General features: G+C 36.7%; 1 protein-coding gene across 1 annotated transcript in view; it reads right to left on the minus strand.

Moving 5' to 3' along the window:
• Positions 1-15,112, minus strand: part of LOC147655578 (ATP-binding cassette sub-family A member 13-like) — a 40,603-nt gene that overhangs the window by 13,511 nt on the left and 11,980 nt on the right. Inside the window, exons 3-8 of the mRNA XM_086897643.1 lie at positions 14,127-14,250; positions 6,941-7,089; positions 6,054-6,082; positions 4,712-4,875; positions 2,436-2,551; positions 1,239-1,372 (exon numbers count right to left, since the gene is read on the minus strand). Of these exons, the coding sequence (XP_086753769.1) occupies positions 1,239-1,372; positions 2,436-2,551; positions 4,712-4,875; positions 6,054-6,082; positions 6,941-7,089; positions 14,127-14,203 (669 nt within the window). The 5' untranslated portion in view covers positions 14,204-14,250. The remainder of the gene's footprint in view (positions 1-1,238; positions 1,373-2,435; positions 2,552-4,711; positions 4,876-6,053; positions 6,083-6,940; positions 7,090-14,126; positions 14,251-15,112) is intronic.

Raw genomic sequence — 15,112 nt, forward strand, 5'->3', positions numbered from 1 at the left:
GGAATTTTTTCCTCATAGACTAATTTTTAAATTCTGTGATGAAAGATTAAATAGTCCCAAACCTATAAATACTATTAAAGGTCACAATAATAATGCCACATATTTTAATTCTGTTATTGCCTTTCTGAGATACTTTACATCCTTGCTCCTTTCAACTTTGACCAGAGAATTCATACAAAGTTTTGCAGGTGTTTTGACACCAAACAAAATGGGCCATTAGATACATTGCCTGAAATAAGCATTATCCAGGCTTCCATATTTGTTTTCATAGTTTCTGATAGTCTTCAATGTTCTAACATAAGCACAAAATACTGAGATGCTAGTTAAAATAGTTAGCAACTGAGCAGCTTGGGATTTCGTAGTCAACCATAGCTACCAAGATGCAGTTGAATTCAATTCATTTGATCAAACAGGCCACCACTCACATTTCATTAAAAAGCCATTCAAAAGTCAAGGGTTTTTTTTATAATTTACCCATTTGTTTAAATCAGCTATTTTTACAATGAGCTCTTCTAGAATATAACCCTAAATTTTACTGCTCTGCAAAGAACAAACAGATTTCACATAAATACCAACATATTCCATTAAAGAAACTGTGGACCTAAGTACAAATTCAAAAGATGTTTCCAGTTTTCTTCAGTTCAAACCAGACCACCACAACACACCACTTTGGGCTAGAGGACAGGTTAGAATGCACTATCTGAAGAAAGATTTTCTTGTAATGTGATGCATCACCAGGATATTTGATTAAGCACCACTGAGACAACTCAGTCTAGTATATTCATATCAAGATGGAAAAACTGAAAAGAAAGGACTCTTGGTCTCCCTTAATTTATACACAGAAGAGACAGGCATTCTTTGTCCAGCAAAATTAAAAAATTATACCAGACAAGTTAATCCGGACAGACTCAAATCAAGGATTTGGTTTAAAAGATTAGCGGAGCAATCCACAGAATTCTCTACAGGACTGGAAAATAAACTCAGGACTCTGCCATACACAGTTGTGACTTCAGAGAAGCATAAATTCATTAGTATACACAACTAGACCTATCAGTATCTTCATGTGCAGAGATTTCAGCTGAAGCTAAATACATTCACTGGATGGGAATGAAGCCAGGATATTTAACAACCTTGTAGCTTTTTCACAAAGCTAAGCTTCTGTAATACAGGAAAATAAATTTAGGGTTCAAATAATAAAAAAAAAAAGAGTAGGACACCAAAATTTTCAACTTATTTACCGCTGTTAATTGGGCTGTATAACTTAGCAGCTTCTCAACACGAGGGCCATCAAAACCAAACCTAGATTCAAGTTCTGCTTTCACAGCAAGCAGATTCGACAAAACATCCCCGAGAGAAAGATTGTATTGAAAACCTGAAAGAAAGGGAATATTTTGTTTATGTAATTATTTCCTTTTATTCATGCTGTTTCTTGGTGGTTCACACTTGTTGAGATCCAAGTACCATGTTCCCAGATTTTCTGGGGGCAGCACGATGTGTGCACCTGAACACCAATCTACCTAGGATAAAATCCATGATTACACTAGTGGTATAGTCAGTTAACGTGATGACATTTCAGCAGTCGATATGGTTATGGTGGGATGCCCCTGCATAGTGATTTCCAGCAAACTCAGTAGGGTGCCATTCTGAGCTCTACAGAGTCATGCAAAGGTGTGTGTATGGACTGGATGTGAATTACTACTGAGATTAAGAGCAAGTGGAGAATACCAGGAGTTTCAGAGAAATCAAGTTTATCCTCTGTGCGAGGGCTCCCAGCATGTCACCTTTGTCCCACATCAGCCTTCATTTTTGCAGGTGAAGTGGGATTTGGACTGCATATTACTCTAAGCCTGACCTTCCATACCAAGCAGACAGCTGCACTGTGTTTCAGTTTGCCCATTAAACTTGCTTCTGACCTTTTCTTGTTTTCCTGGGGCCAGCCTACCTTTTCCAATTAAACTCATCTTCCATAATGAAGCAGCGGATGGAGAAATATAACCCTTTAGCTGAGAGCAGAATTTATGAGAACAGAGGAATGAAGCTTAAAGTAAAACAGTCATAATGCTTAACATGCATGTCCAAAACAAAATGCTCTCCAATCAAATGGAAGAAACTGTCCCTTGAAAAAAAAAAGTGTCCCCCCTCAGACTGACTCAGTCTCTTTCCAAAATTCATTACTGAAAGACCATTCTAAACACTATGTACTAGACCAGTTTATCTGATGTTTTGCTTATCTGATAGTTGCCAGAGCCTTATAATATTTAGTTATTAGTACTGGTATTTAAAAAGCACATCAGTAAAAAACTGGGTAGGCACTACAGCAATATAGTTTAGTCCCTACACATCAGGAACTTCACAGAAAGTGAAGAAAGTCACTATCATATATTTCCAGCATGCTAATGAGGTAGTTCAAAGAAAATCTGAAGAAAATGTCTTACCTTTTAAGCTCCTATCATGTACTGATGCAGCAGTCAAATTCAGTCCCCTTTTCACCACTTCATAGAAGCTTTGGCCCAGTGGCATCATAGCTAAATCTTTCAGTGATGCTAAGATACTGAAAGTGGAAAATAAAACAAAAATCAAGCTCTCTATACACCCAAAAACCTGAAAGGACTTGGTGGAAAGGGACAACCTTCAAGCAACAGAATAATAAAACTTTTTTTTTACTGTTTTAAAACCAGTATTTTATAAAATTAGAGTTTAAAAAAAAATAAAACACAAATTAAGATTTTAAAGTTAAAGTATCAGTCAATTTCCATTAAGGAAATGTGTCCTGAGAGGACCAATGAACTCTTAAAACAAAAAAACAACAACCAAAAAAAAAAAAATTTAAAAAAGCTGCAGGGAAAAATAAGAGTAAAACTACCAGAGACATTCTTTTTTTATCCCCACAAGAAGGCAGGATCAACAAAGAATACTTATATTTTACTTCCCTCCAATGTGCAGGAAAAATATTTTTAAAGCAACATAATGCTTATTCTCACAAGAATTTAAACAAATTGCATTACTGAATGCATTGATAAAATATATCTATTGAATTTCTTACTAGTCTCTGTCACCTTAGCTGTGAAAAAATTTCCCTGTTAATGTAACTGTAACTTACTACTTAAAATTTATGTCAAATTTACTAATTATTTCCCACAGAGTAATCCTTTTTTATGATGCAAATAGGAATCCAGTTTTCCAGAGTGGATCATCTGTTTGAATGAAAAGAATAAAAACAAAAAAAAGAAAAACCAACAACAAACCACACCAACCACAAAAATCCAAAGCCAGTCACATAGATGTGAAGTCTCTGTTGAGTATCTCTGAGAGATGCAACAAACATGGTACAGACTAGAAAGTGGGAAATGTAAATCCAGAACCTACCTAAATTCTATCTTAGAAAGGACCTCTAGAATGTAGTATAGTAATGTGAAACTAGTCAAGAAACAAGCATTGGGGTTTTTGTGGTTTGCTTTCCAAATTGCATTAATGAGGGTAAATTGGGTCACTGAAGGGAAATCTTAAAATCCCCAAGCAAATGGAAACACCAAAACCCATACGTAAACATTTGAGTCTCCTGTGTAGTTTTGCATGTTAATACCTCAGAGAACAAGATGGAATAAGGTTACAAATTACTCGGGCATAAGGGAAAAACAAATCAGTTTTGAAAATCAAGCACCAATATAGGTGCAATCCGCATATTGTAAGAGAGACTTATTTTCCAGTTTGAAAAAAAGTTATGTGATCATATCCTTCTTATCTGCGTGGGGAGCTATTTTTGTTGTTTTTCTTTGGTTTGGGTTTTTTTAAATTTAAAATAAAAGACAGTGGAATGATAAAGAATGGCAGAACAGCACAGTAATTTCTTGGTCATGATCTTAGGGCCCCTGCTTCCCCATGGCCTAAGGCTGGTGAGGTACATGGCCAGTCTTGCACAGGCACTCAGGTTTAGAGGGCTTCTCTTGCTTTATAACTATGTTGTTTGACTAAAATGACAATTGCCTATCAACCTGTATCAACAAACTGCCTACCCTGGCAAACACATATCTAACTTTCACCTAACAATTACGTTATTTTACTTTACCTTACCTTATTTTACTACATACATTTTACTTATATCTACAGGAAAATTCCTGTAGATATGTGTCTTGGTCTATGCTTTAATTCTATGTCTTCCTCTGAGTTCAACTGTCCTTTACCTGATTCAGAATACAATCTCTGGGAACTCTTTCTTACTGCTTCATTTCTTGCAAGAGAATACCTAAAGCTATTTTGATAACAAGAGGCTTATGAAACAAAATTGAGTAATTTTCCTGATGCTTACCAAATGTTACATACATTCAGATCTGATTAGGATCAAAATTATTATTTTCTTATATTCATATGTATATGTTCTGTCTTTCAAAGACCTCCAAAGTACATTACAAGTTTCAAAGCCATATTATGTGATGGGCTAATTTCAGGCATTGCTAACATTGAGCTGCTTATCAAAGACTCCTAGGGCATTACTGTTGAGTTTAGTAGAAACAGTAAAACACACTTATAAAGGAATTAGTATGGGTGAAAACTCCTAACACAGTTTTATAAAAAAGCAAAATCTGGTAAAGAGAGAATTTTAGCCTCTTTACACTATTAAGGATGCTTATTTTATTAAGTAGACAGTAAGAAGAACAAGAATTGCAGATAAAATTTTGAATCAGAGCACTTTCAAGAATGTGAAAGTACTTACTTTTGAATAACTTTTAGAAACTGTGTTATGGAAGCTAACTCATCTTCTGTATAAAAGCTGTTCATTTCAAGATGAGGGAGTGAATGCAGAAGGTTCCAGAAATATGGTTGTTTGTACAGATTTTCTGCTCTAGAAATTATTTTCTCTGCTTCATTCAAATCCATCTTTAGGTGGAAAAAATAAAAAAAAAATTACATGCAACACTTCCAATAACAGAAAAAAGGAAAAAAAAAAAAAAAAGCAAGCAGGTGCCTGTTATTTCCCTGACACTCTTGAATTCTTGAATTTTAACCCATTCAAAATATTTTTTACAAAGTGGAAACATACCTCTAGATTTGGTAATATACCATGTTATTTTGGTGGTATTTTGAGCTTATGGAAGCTTTGTTTCTGATACGTCTCTCTGATTTGATGGAAAAATAGAGCTGGAAGTAAAGCTAAAGCATCTCTCTGCTCAGAAGTGTAAGCAAAGGAAGGATTATCTTCGAGTTCTCAAGCACAAGAAACTCTTTAGCCCCGCAATGAATTTCTAAGTCTAGGGTATAAGGCCTGTCCAGGCCTTGCCATCCTTGCCTCACAACTCTTTGCAGGGCTTGTGGGGGTCTCAATAACTTATAAGAATGGCTTTTTAAAGATGAACTGCCTGGGACAAAACAATTTCTTTCATAGGACTAAACAGTTTGAAGGCTGTGCAAAACTCAGTTTTGCTTATCAGTTTAAGTTTTTTATTATAAAGTCTTTGCTACCTTAAATTAATGTCTCACTAGAGCTTTTCTTCACAGCAGTGACATGACCTTATACAAAAATAAGCTTGTGTATACAAGCTGTTTCTAATAATGATCATCTATTGTCAACTTAATATTTTCTTAATAAAGAATAAATACATTATTCCTATTCTACATTCCATTCCAGAAATTTCATATTGATGTAGCTCATTTCAATCAATGATCTTATGAACAGTTTTTAAAATATTATTATAAAAATGCCATCTAATTTCAATTTATAAACCGGAAATCTAGGTTTCATGAAGTAGCAGTAACAATCAAGATGCACTTTTAAATTACTCCTAATAAGTAAATACCCTTCCAATAGTTGTAGAATTTAGCTACAAACAACCTAGATTGGTTTAAATAAGTAATCTAGAAACCACTGAACATCTATCAAATTTAAAAGACATTATTTTTTTCCTTCAAACACATTTAAGATAGTTTACTTAAACATGACAGGATACAAATTTCTAACCATTATAATGAAGATGCCTCAAATGCTAGAACTGTAATTTAGAAATAGATTAGAAATGTAAATGTAATCTAGAAATAGATAGAATGTAAAAAATACTTACAGTAAGAAAAGTTGTGATGTTAGGAAGCCCTGTAAAATTAAATATTTTCCTTTAAAGAAAAGCATTATTAACTTTAGAAGAATAAATATTATAAATAAGCAAGAGCAAGCAGCGCAAAAAGGATGTTTTTAGAAAAGTAAAGGCACAAGAAGCAACTAATATCCCAAAGATAGTGGTCCATTTGATTTTCTGTGCTTCCCAATAGTTTTATTGTAATCACAAAACCAATTTAAAATACATTGTTTACTGTTCAATTTTTTAGTGAGGCAAAATCATCATATCAACACTAGATGAATGTCATAGCTACTAGACAGCCATGCATGAAAACTACAGTTTCACCTAGATTTTTCTCCTTGAAAACTCAGCCAGAGACATAGGGTAGTGGGAGGTCTTCAATGCCCCCCTGTTACAGCAAAAAGGCTGTGCAATATGGGTGGAAATGGGACAGGAGACTCAGACCTTGCTATTTCCAGTCTCACTCTTCCTGTGCAAGACTGAAGGTCACCTAAGGTCAGCAGGTTTTCCTGCTGATTTACTGTTTTCCATTCCTATACTCTTTAGTACAACAGAAAAATATGGGGAGGGAGTTTTGAATGCACAATAGACCAAGTAACCTTGTACTCTGACTATAATCCTTATCTTTTTAGCTTTCCTCTCAGCGTTTTCATAATTCTCAAGTATAGAAGGGAGCAGTTTTAGAAAGCCACATTTTTTTTCTGATAATTTTGATGGCCACAGTGTTAGTAATCATGAAAGTTGGGGTTTTTTTAGATCAGCTAAAATTTTAGTTGCATAATTTTATTTTTAAGGTCAAACTATTCTTTTGTTTGATGGCTGTCATTAACCAATAGGCAAAGAAATTTATTTTTAGAAAAATCACAGCTTACCTGAGACCCTTGAGTTTTCTTCCCATAGCTTTTCTAAGGCCATGGCTTTCTCTGTAGTAACAATAAATTCCTTTGCAAGTTCTTCTATCTCTTCCATGAAGTCTAAATCAGATGCAGTGGCTCTCTCTGGACCTCTTTGAGGGACGGCACTATTTTTTGACATAATGACAGAAGGGACAGGTGAGGTAACACACTGAAATCAAGTAGTTGGAAAATGTGTATATACTGAATGCAATATTATGATTTTTTTTTTAAAAAAATTATGCATTTATACAATTTCTCTTTAGTTCAATTCACTAGCATGCAAGTTTCAGCACTGAGTCTCAAAATCTGAGGAAAATAGGCATTGAAAAATTGCAGAAGTCACCTACGACAATTCTGGCAGCAGCCAAGAACAGACACATTAAAAAAGTCTTTAATGTTTCTGAACACACTCAGCTCTTCTCCCCCAGATTATCATGTGTCCTGGTGTCAGTGCCTTGATGGGAAAGTTCAAACTTTTCTATTGCAACTAAGGTAACAATTTGTTTTTTCAAATACATGCTGTAATGTAGAAAACCAGTATTTTATTCTTACTACTGGCTTTTTCTGGATTTTAGCTTGCAGACATACCACTGGTAAATGTTGTCTCTCTTATCTCTATCACATTGCTATCTGGTGAATACTCAATAGCACAATTTTCTAACAATACTTTTAAATTAAACCAGAAGTCAGAATCATTTAAATGCTTCTTTGCAGGACAAAATTACTTAGACCATCCTAAAACATCATAAAAAAGAGAATAATTATATTTAGCATGTTACTATGCAGTTGCATTCTGTTTCATCTTCTAGGAGATTGGAATTATCTTAAGAGCTACATCCTGTCTAGCAAAAACGTTATTTTGCATTAAAAACACAGTTGGCTGTCACAGAATCAAAGAATAGGTCAAGTTGGAAGGGACCACAATGGTCATCTGGTCCAACCTCCCTACTAAGCAGGATCATCCTAGAGTACACAGGATTGTGTCTAGATGGTTCTTGAATACCTCCAGTTAAGGAGACTCCACAGCCTCTCTGGGCAACCTGTTCCGGTGTGGTCACTCCCGCAGGAAAGAAGTTACTCCTCATATTCAGGTGCAACTTTGTGTTTATCAGTTCTGCCCATTGCCTCTTGTCCTATCCCACTTTGAAAAATATAATAAAGAGTTGCATTCCTTTCCTGTCAAGTCGTTATGCCAGTACTTGCTTTCAGCACAATTTTTCCTTATTGAAAGTAAAGCCTAATGAGACTAATTCACAAACCAAAGAAAGCTATCAGCCACCACTTTCCCATTCTCTCATTTCTTTTTCCTTCCCTCTCTGACCCTCGTTTGTTCAGACATCCACAGAGCTGTTTGCAACGTTAGATTAAGGGAAACAAAGAAAATGCAATCTTAAAACATTCAAGTTCTCAGTTTTTTCAGTACAGCTAATTTTGATCCCAACTTGGCCAACAAACAGTAAGATTTGGGAAACACTATCACCATCCTCAGACTTCAGCAGGCTAAAGGCAGAACAATTCCTCAATACATATTTTTCCCTTTTAAATGGAGTTTTTAAAAGCAGATCTCTGTTGTTCAGAAGGTGGCTTTTAGGGTTATTAGAAGTTGCACTTTAGCTATTGTCTTTGAAAACTACCACATATGTTCCAATAATACTGGAACTCCCATGCCCAAAATTTCAGACAGCTGAGAATACTCATGTTCGGCAAAGAACTGAAACACTACCTACATACTGAAATCTTCCTAGCACTCTGCTTTTTGAGCATGAGCAAGAGGCCAGCACTTGACCAGAATAAAAACAACCACATTTGGTTAAGACATAAATCCAATCAGAACTTTGAAAAAAACAAATATCTAGCTCGTTTTCCATGGGATTTTCACACAGAATTTGTGGTGGGTTTTAACTCTAGCTAAAATCACCAGAGTACTTATTCATTTCTTGCTGTGAGATATGGATTAGGAGAAGGGCAAAACAGGCTTAAAACTTAAAAGAAATAAAGAAAGTTTATTAATGGGACTACAAGAACAAGAAACCAGAATAAAACCTCCAGAAACCTTTTCTCCCCCCCCACCCAACCTTTTTCCTTTCCCAACTGACAAGGATTGGAAAGACTATTTAGTTCAATTCACTAGCATGCAAGTTGCACCACTGGGTCTCAAAACCTGAGGAAAATGGACATTGAAAAATTGCAGAGTTCACCTATGCCAGTTCTGGCAGGAGCAAATCCAAGGAATAAGGCACAGCTATTACAGAAGAGAAGGCACATGTGCAACCTAAATACCCATAGAAATGCCACTGTCCTAAGTACAAGTCTCTCAGTGGTCCAAGAGCAGTTGTTTGGATATGCTGGCTGTGAGCTATTAGCTTTGTGGGGATTTCCAGGTCAGCAGCCATGCCAGCCAGCTGCTATTTGTGACCCTTTTTTACCATCATTGCCAGAGACCTTCCTGAGGTTATTCATGGATCTGAGAACAGCCTCTTTTTGAAGGGGAAATGGCAACAGGTATGCCATTGGTTATCATGCTCAGTTTTATGAAAAAGAATAAAGTATTACAGAGATCTCATTTGCTGAATATGTGTGATAAGATTAAAGGATTTTATATATTTTCAAAGTGGTAATAGAGGACCACATTTGGCTCCTAGTAAGAGTGCTACAAGTCACTACTGATCTCTTAATTCAGCACAGGTTACACAAAATTACAGGAAGATGTCAACATCTGAAAGATAAAAACTACACTTCAAAACCAGATGCAGAGACAGTCAAAGCAAACAATTTTCAGACAATGTACCAACAAAAATACTTAATTGTTGTACAGCTACTCTCCAAAAGAGCCTTGAGTGTGTGCTTTCTGGAGCAGAAGGCAATGTTAACGCACTTGCATATGCATAAAGGAAGTCCAGCAGCTCCAAGGAAATTCCTTAGCAGCAGTTGCTAGGAACAATAAAGAGGGGAAGCAAGGGATAATAAAAAGGACAAAAGGAGGAAGCTAGTAATTTGTAGGAGAGGATATACATAATTAGAATTGGGGTGTTAGAAGAAGGAGTTGGGGAATGTTTATATATAAAATTTCCTTATCATCCATGGTAGCTCTTCCCTCAACTGTATGTTTCCACAAACTTCATGAGAACAGAAATCAAACCAAAGACATATATTGGTACAAGCTTTGACCATGACAAAATGCTGAAAAAGAGCAAAAAGACTGCATCTCTTTGAGCATTATTTCTTAAAGCCATGACTCAGAAACATTAATTCTGTCCAGTTTACTCAGTTACTCAGGATGACAATAAGAACATTTCAGAGTTCATCTGAGAATGCAAATATGATGTGAAAAGCTATTTAGACCAGTGATTTTCATAAGCATCCCAGCAAACTCGTTTCAACCTCATCCCTGTCACCACGTTAATAATTTTTCTCTAAAACTGCAAAGCCCCAGCTGGCTTCCATTCTGCACTGTATCAGTTATAAGCCTGGAGACATCAATACCAATACACATGCTGGACAAAAACAAGCTGTCTGTTTTTCACAGAAAGATCTTTCTCTTCTATGTTGATACAATTATAACCTTCCTAAATGCAAGGGACCTAAATATATAAAGAACTAAAAAAATATAGTCTTCTTAATTTGCTCTAAAATGAAGAAACTCCATGTTTAAATTTCGTTTTCTCCCCAACTCTCCAGCAAGCTATAAGCAAGGTCACATAAATTGCTTCTATTTCTGTTTTTCAGTTACACAGCCTGGAACTACAAGCTGGCCCAGACAACAGAGTTAATATTGCAGTAAGTTGCTGCAGCCATAAGCTATCTTGAAGAACTATTTCTCATTTGAACATACACTTCATTAAAGAAAAATCTGACCCTTTAAGAAATTCTTACACAATGACTCTTGCTGATGATTAGACCTTCCTTGATTTTTCTCTTCTATACCTGCTCTTGTATGTGAGCTCTTCAGATGCCACTCCAATCGAAAGCCCAGGCTAGGTATTGATAAAGCAAAAGGTTTAGAACATTAGGAAGAAAGGGGCTGGTGTGAGTAGACCTGTCCCAGGAGGGGGCCAAACTAGGAGCTGAGGCAACCCTGGAAGAGTACATGCCCCCATCAACTGGACACTGTCCCCCAGGACCCCAATTTGCAGGTAGACACAGGTGTGTATTACAGGCTCCAGAAGCAACCCTAACAATGCAGGGTGAGCCCAGGAGCCCAGTCAGGTGCAAAAGGAGACAGAGCTACTACATGAGTATGTGTAGGTGGGTAGCTCATCCAGAAGAAGTGCCAGAGACAGACCTGGGCTTCTACCACAACTACTGGGTGAGGCTGCTCAGGCTGCTACTACTTGTAGCTAAATAAAGATAAATAAATTAATGTGCTTGGAAATAAGATTTTAGAGTCTTGCTTTAATGATATTTGTAGTTCTAAGTGTGAGAATAGCTTAACTTTCTCTTAGGTATTGAGAAGTCTAAAGTAGATCTAGGAGTCTAGACTGCAGGGACAAATCCCACTGTCCTACTGCCAGGGAATTCAGAGTATTGGCGAATCATGATGTTTCCATACACATGCATGGAAATGTGTGGGTGTAAGGCCATAGGACCCTGGGCTGTGTGGTTTTTAGCCTAATTGCATATTCTCAGTTTTACACTGTGCTCCACTAAGATGAGGTGGGGAATGGAATATTCTGGAAAGAGCAGGGAAAAATGTCCCTTTCAATGGGAGGCCCTGAATACTTCCTTGTTCCTCTGCTCTGAGATACTAGTGGGTGCATCAGGCTAGGGAATCATTTCTGTGAGCTGCTAGCCAGCAGCTTTTGCAGTGGCTGAAAAGCAGAGCAAGAAGCAAAGCCACAGAGCTCTTGCAACTGTGTCAGGCATCAGAGGAGGTGGCAGATCTTGCTGCAAATCAAAGTTACTGTGGTTGTAGGCTTCACCTGGCTCATCTTCTCACCAAATCAAAGGCTGTTGCCTGAAGGGACAGGGATACATCTGTGAGGGCATAGGCTGCACCAAGAAAACTTCACCCTGGGCTTAGCCCACCCTCCTGGTGGGGGCTTCTCACTAACAAATGGTTATTGGTGGTTTATGGATTCCATGAAGGTTCCAACAGTAGTCATAGAGCTACTTCCTCCCAAAGACAACTACTACATTTAAAGCTGTTATCACCAAAGTGGTACATCCTGTGAAAACAAATGGTCAAGTGTCCATGCAAATTATGCAGTCTCTGACTTGCCCTTAATAAACACAATATTATTGACATAAAAAAGTGTTCCTTTATCAGACTTATGGTTTGATATAAATCCTTAAAGGGAAAATAAGTGGTATTATCTATTGGCATTGTTTCTATGCCATGCCATCTCTCCAGTCAACAGGGACAGGATTCAGTTATGTTTGACTGATCAAACTGACCATCTATATTCCTAAGGCTGTTGACAGCCAGTGTACGTCAGAGCAGCCCTGAGGCTGATTTAATTTATACTGACAGATCTGGTGGAACAGACTGACCTCAGAATAAACTCCATCCTACCTTTTTAGCCTTTTTCCTTACCTAGGCTATATGCTACTCAGTGCAGTCTATTGAGTGTATAAATAGGGATGCATGCACCTATTTTATTTTTCAGGTCTAAGACTGCCTCCAGGAAATTCTTTTCTGATTTTCTTTTGAGCTGGAATATAATTTGGACAGTTCTGTCAAAATGGTGCAAATAATCATGCAGAGCAGTCAATATAGTTCATACTTTCTAGAGATTTAACACATTTAGATGGCATCTGAACTAGTGAAGTAAATAAAAGCTATACTTTTAGGGAACAATTTCTGAAAAGACAAGACCAACAGTTACTGTAACTCTGGAACCCAGTTATAGAGTATTGCTACTGCAAATAAGAGACTACAAGCTTTGTACTGAGTTTGAAAGACCACAGAACGAGTGGGCTTGCCACCTTTGATTTGCCTGAACTTGTCTTGGTTTTGGTTTGACTTGGGCTAGTTTTAACTTTTTTTAATTTTCCTGGCCAGAGAATTTTGCCTATTTATTACATTTTCACTTGTCATTGTATAACACCATCATAGTTTTATACAGATAGAAGTAGCAGGTGACCATTCAGTGCAGAATAAGATATTTATGATTAACAAAGCAATGCAGAAGAACACAGGCCCAGTATTACAGCAGAGGCTTTGAGAGGTGGGGACAGAGGTGAACTGTGCTGTTAGTATAATACTTCAGTATCAGGGATGATAAGAGGTGGGGCAGAGACTGGCACTGAGGACCCCATGACTATAAACGAGTCACCAGTGTTCAGTAAAAATTCAGAGCTATAGCTGGACAAAGCCAATTTCTAAGTGTCAGGAAAAAATAACAGGTAGCTAACATATGTAAAAGATACCATATACATTCAGGTGTACCACATAAATTTGAATGTGTCCCAGAGATGCAGACCAATGGAAACAAAGTAAAAGCACACTAGTAAACATAAGTGACCCCAAGGACACCTTAAGTGAAAAAGAAGCCATCAACATCACATTCTTCCAGGTAAAGTACTGTATATCAGGACTTGCTGTAACAACCCCATCACTACCTTGTTGACATGACCCAGAGCAGCAATGTAAAGGTGAGCATAACCAAAGGGAAAAGACTAGAAACTCAATAGTCATGTAACAATTTTAACTCCATTAGTAGGAGGAGGTGAAGGAGAATTTTAATATGGGCATTTTTGTCTGTAAGTATCTTGAGTAATAATGCATGTTGACCAATAGTGGCTTAAATTGTTAAGATTTCAATTCTAGTAACAAATGCTTGCTTTATGTAGAACGTGTCCACATATAATTTTGGTGTCCAGCTTTACTCTCATATAATAAAACTCTCTAGTAAAGGATCAAAATATATTCTCACACAGAAGCAGCAAAAGGGAAAGAATATGACAAGGTACCTCTACAATTTTACCTCCAAAGAGTGTTCAGTATTCAAAATCAGCATAAAATACCCAAGAAATGTAAACAAAATTAGCAAGAGGTATGACTAAGATCTTACATATTTTGCAATCATAAGAACACCAAAGGAAACTTTTAGCACAGAATAACTATGTTCTTATTTTTCCTGTCTACAAGGCAGTGGGAACCTTTGCTATAAAAAGAGATCCACTGTGATGGTCGCATCTCTGTCAAATTCAAATAACTTACCTAAAGCGGCTGTGTCTCTGTGTTGTGTAACTGGTATTCCGACATCTTGAACCAACATTACAGAATAGGGTCTGCATGAAAGGATAAAGACCCCGACTTGGTAAATCACGAGCTTCCAAATAACCTAAAAAAACCAAGCAGCAGCAGAAGTAAGACCAGTAATGTTGCATTTGCAAACTGTACCATCACATTGTGTTCCCTTGTCCTAAAAGGCTTATTTGTCACCTGCAAGCAATGAAGTTGTATCAATATTAGGTGTTTCATTTAAGAAAAATTCAGTCATCACAGAAATGGGTAACCTCTGTGTCAGATTGTGACAACAATCCACATGTGACATTGACAAAAAGCAATCTTTGAAAAGCTGATTCTCCTGGTAGTAACATTATTGCAGTATCATGTGGTTGCTATCCTCTCTGATCAAAATCATGGATTGGAATATAGACTTCTGCACAAAGTGCTATTTCCTCTTTTCTCACAGGCTTTTGAAAAATGAAGGAACTGGTATTCAGCAATGTCTGAACATGCATCAGTCAAGACTCTCTAAACAGCCACTTTTCCACATCTCTGGAAATATCCATATCTCTCCATAAAGTAAATGTATACAGTGCAGGCTAGATTCTCTCCAGATATTTCAATGTACAGATCTAGAATTGTTTTACCAAACTGGTTTTTAATGTAGCTAAAGCTGGTTTATCCCTGTTTTACTGGCATTGATGAATAACAGAATAATAAACTGAATAGATTATGAAATATCATAAATATTTCTTTTCTAAATGAAGTCATATTTTGAAAAGATAAAAGCAAAAATAACTTTATGAGGTGGAGGGAGTTAAAACAAGTTTTTTAGTGTTAAAGGAAATGGAAGATTGTAACAAAATATCAATTCTCAATCCCAAGAAGTGGGTAGGGGTAAGGTTCATCTTGTCTAATTGTAAATATCCACCTCTGAGGCAGTTATCTAAACTATATTGCACAATAGAAAGCAA

Source organism: Cyanistes caeruleus, chromosome 1 (genome assembly GCF_971803275.1).
Source record: "Cyanistes caeruleus chromosome 1, bCyaCae1.hap1.1, whole genome shotgun sequence".
NCBI lineage: Eukaryota > Metazoa > Chordata > Aves > Passeriformes > Paridae > Cyanistes > Cyanistes caeruleus.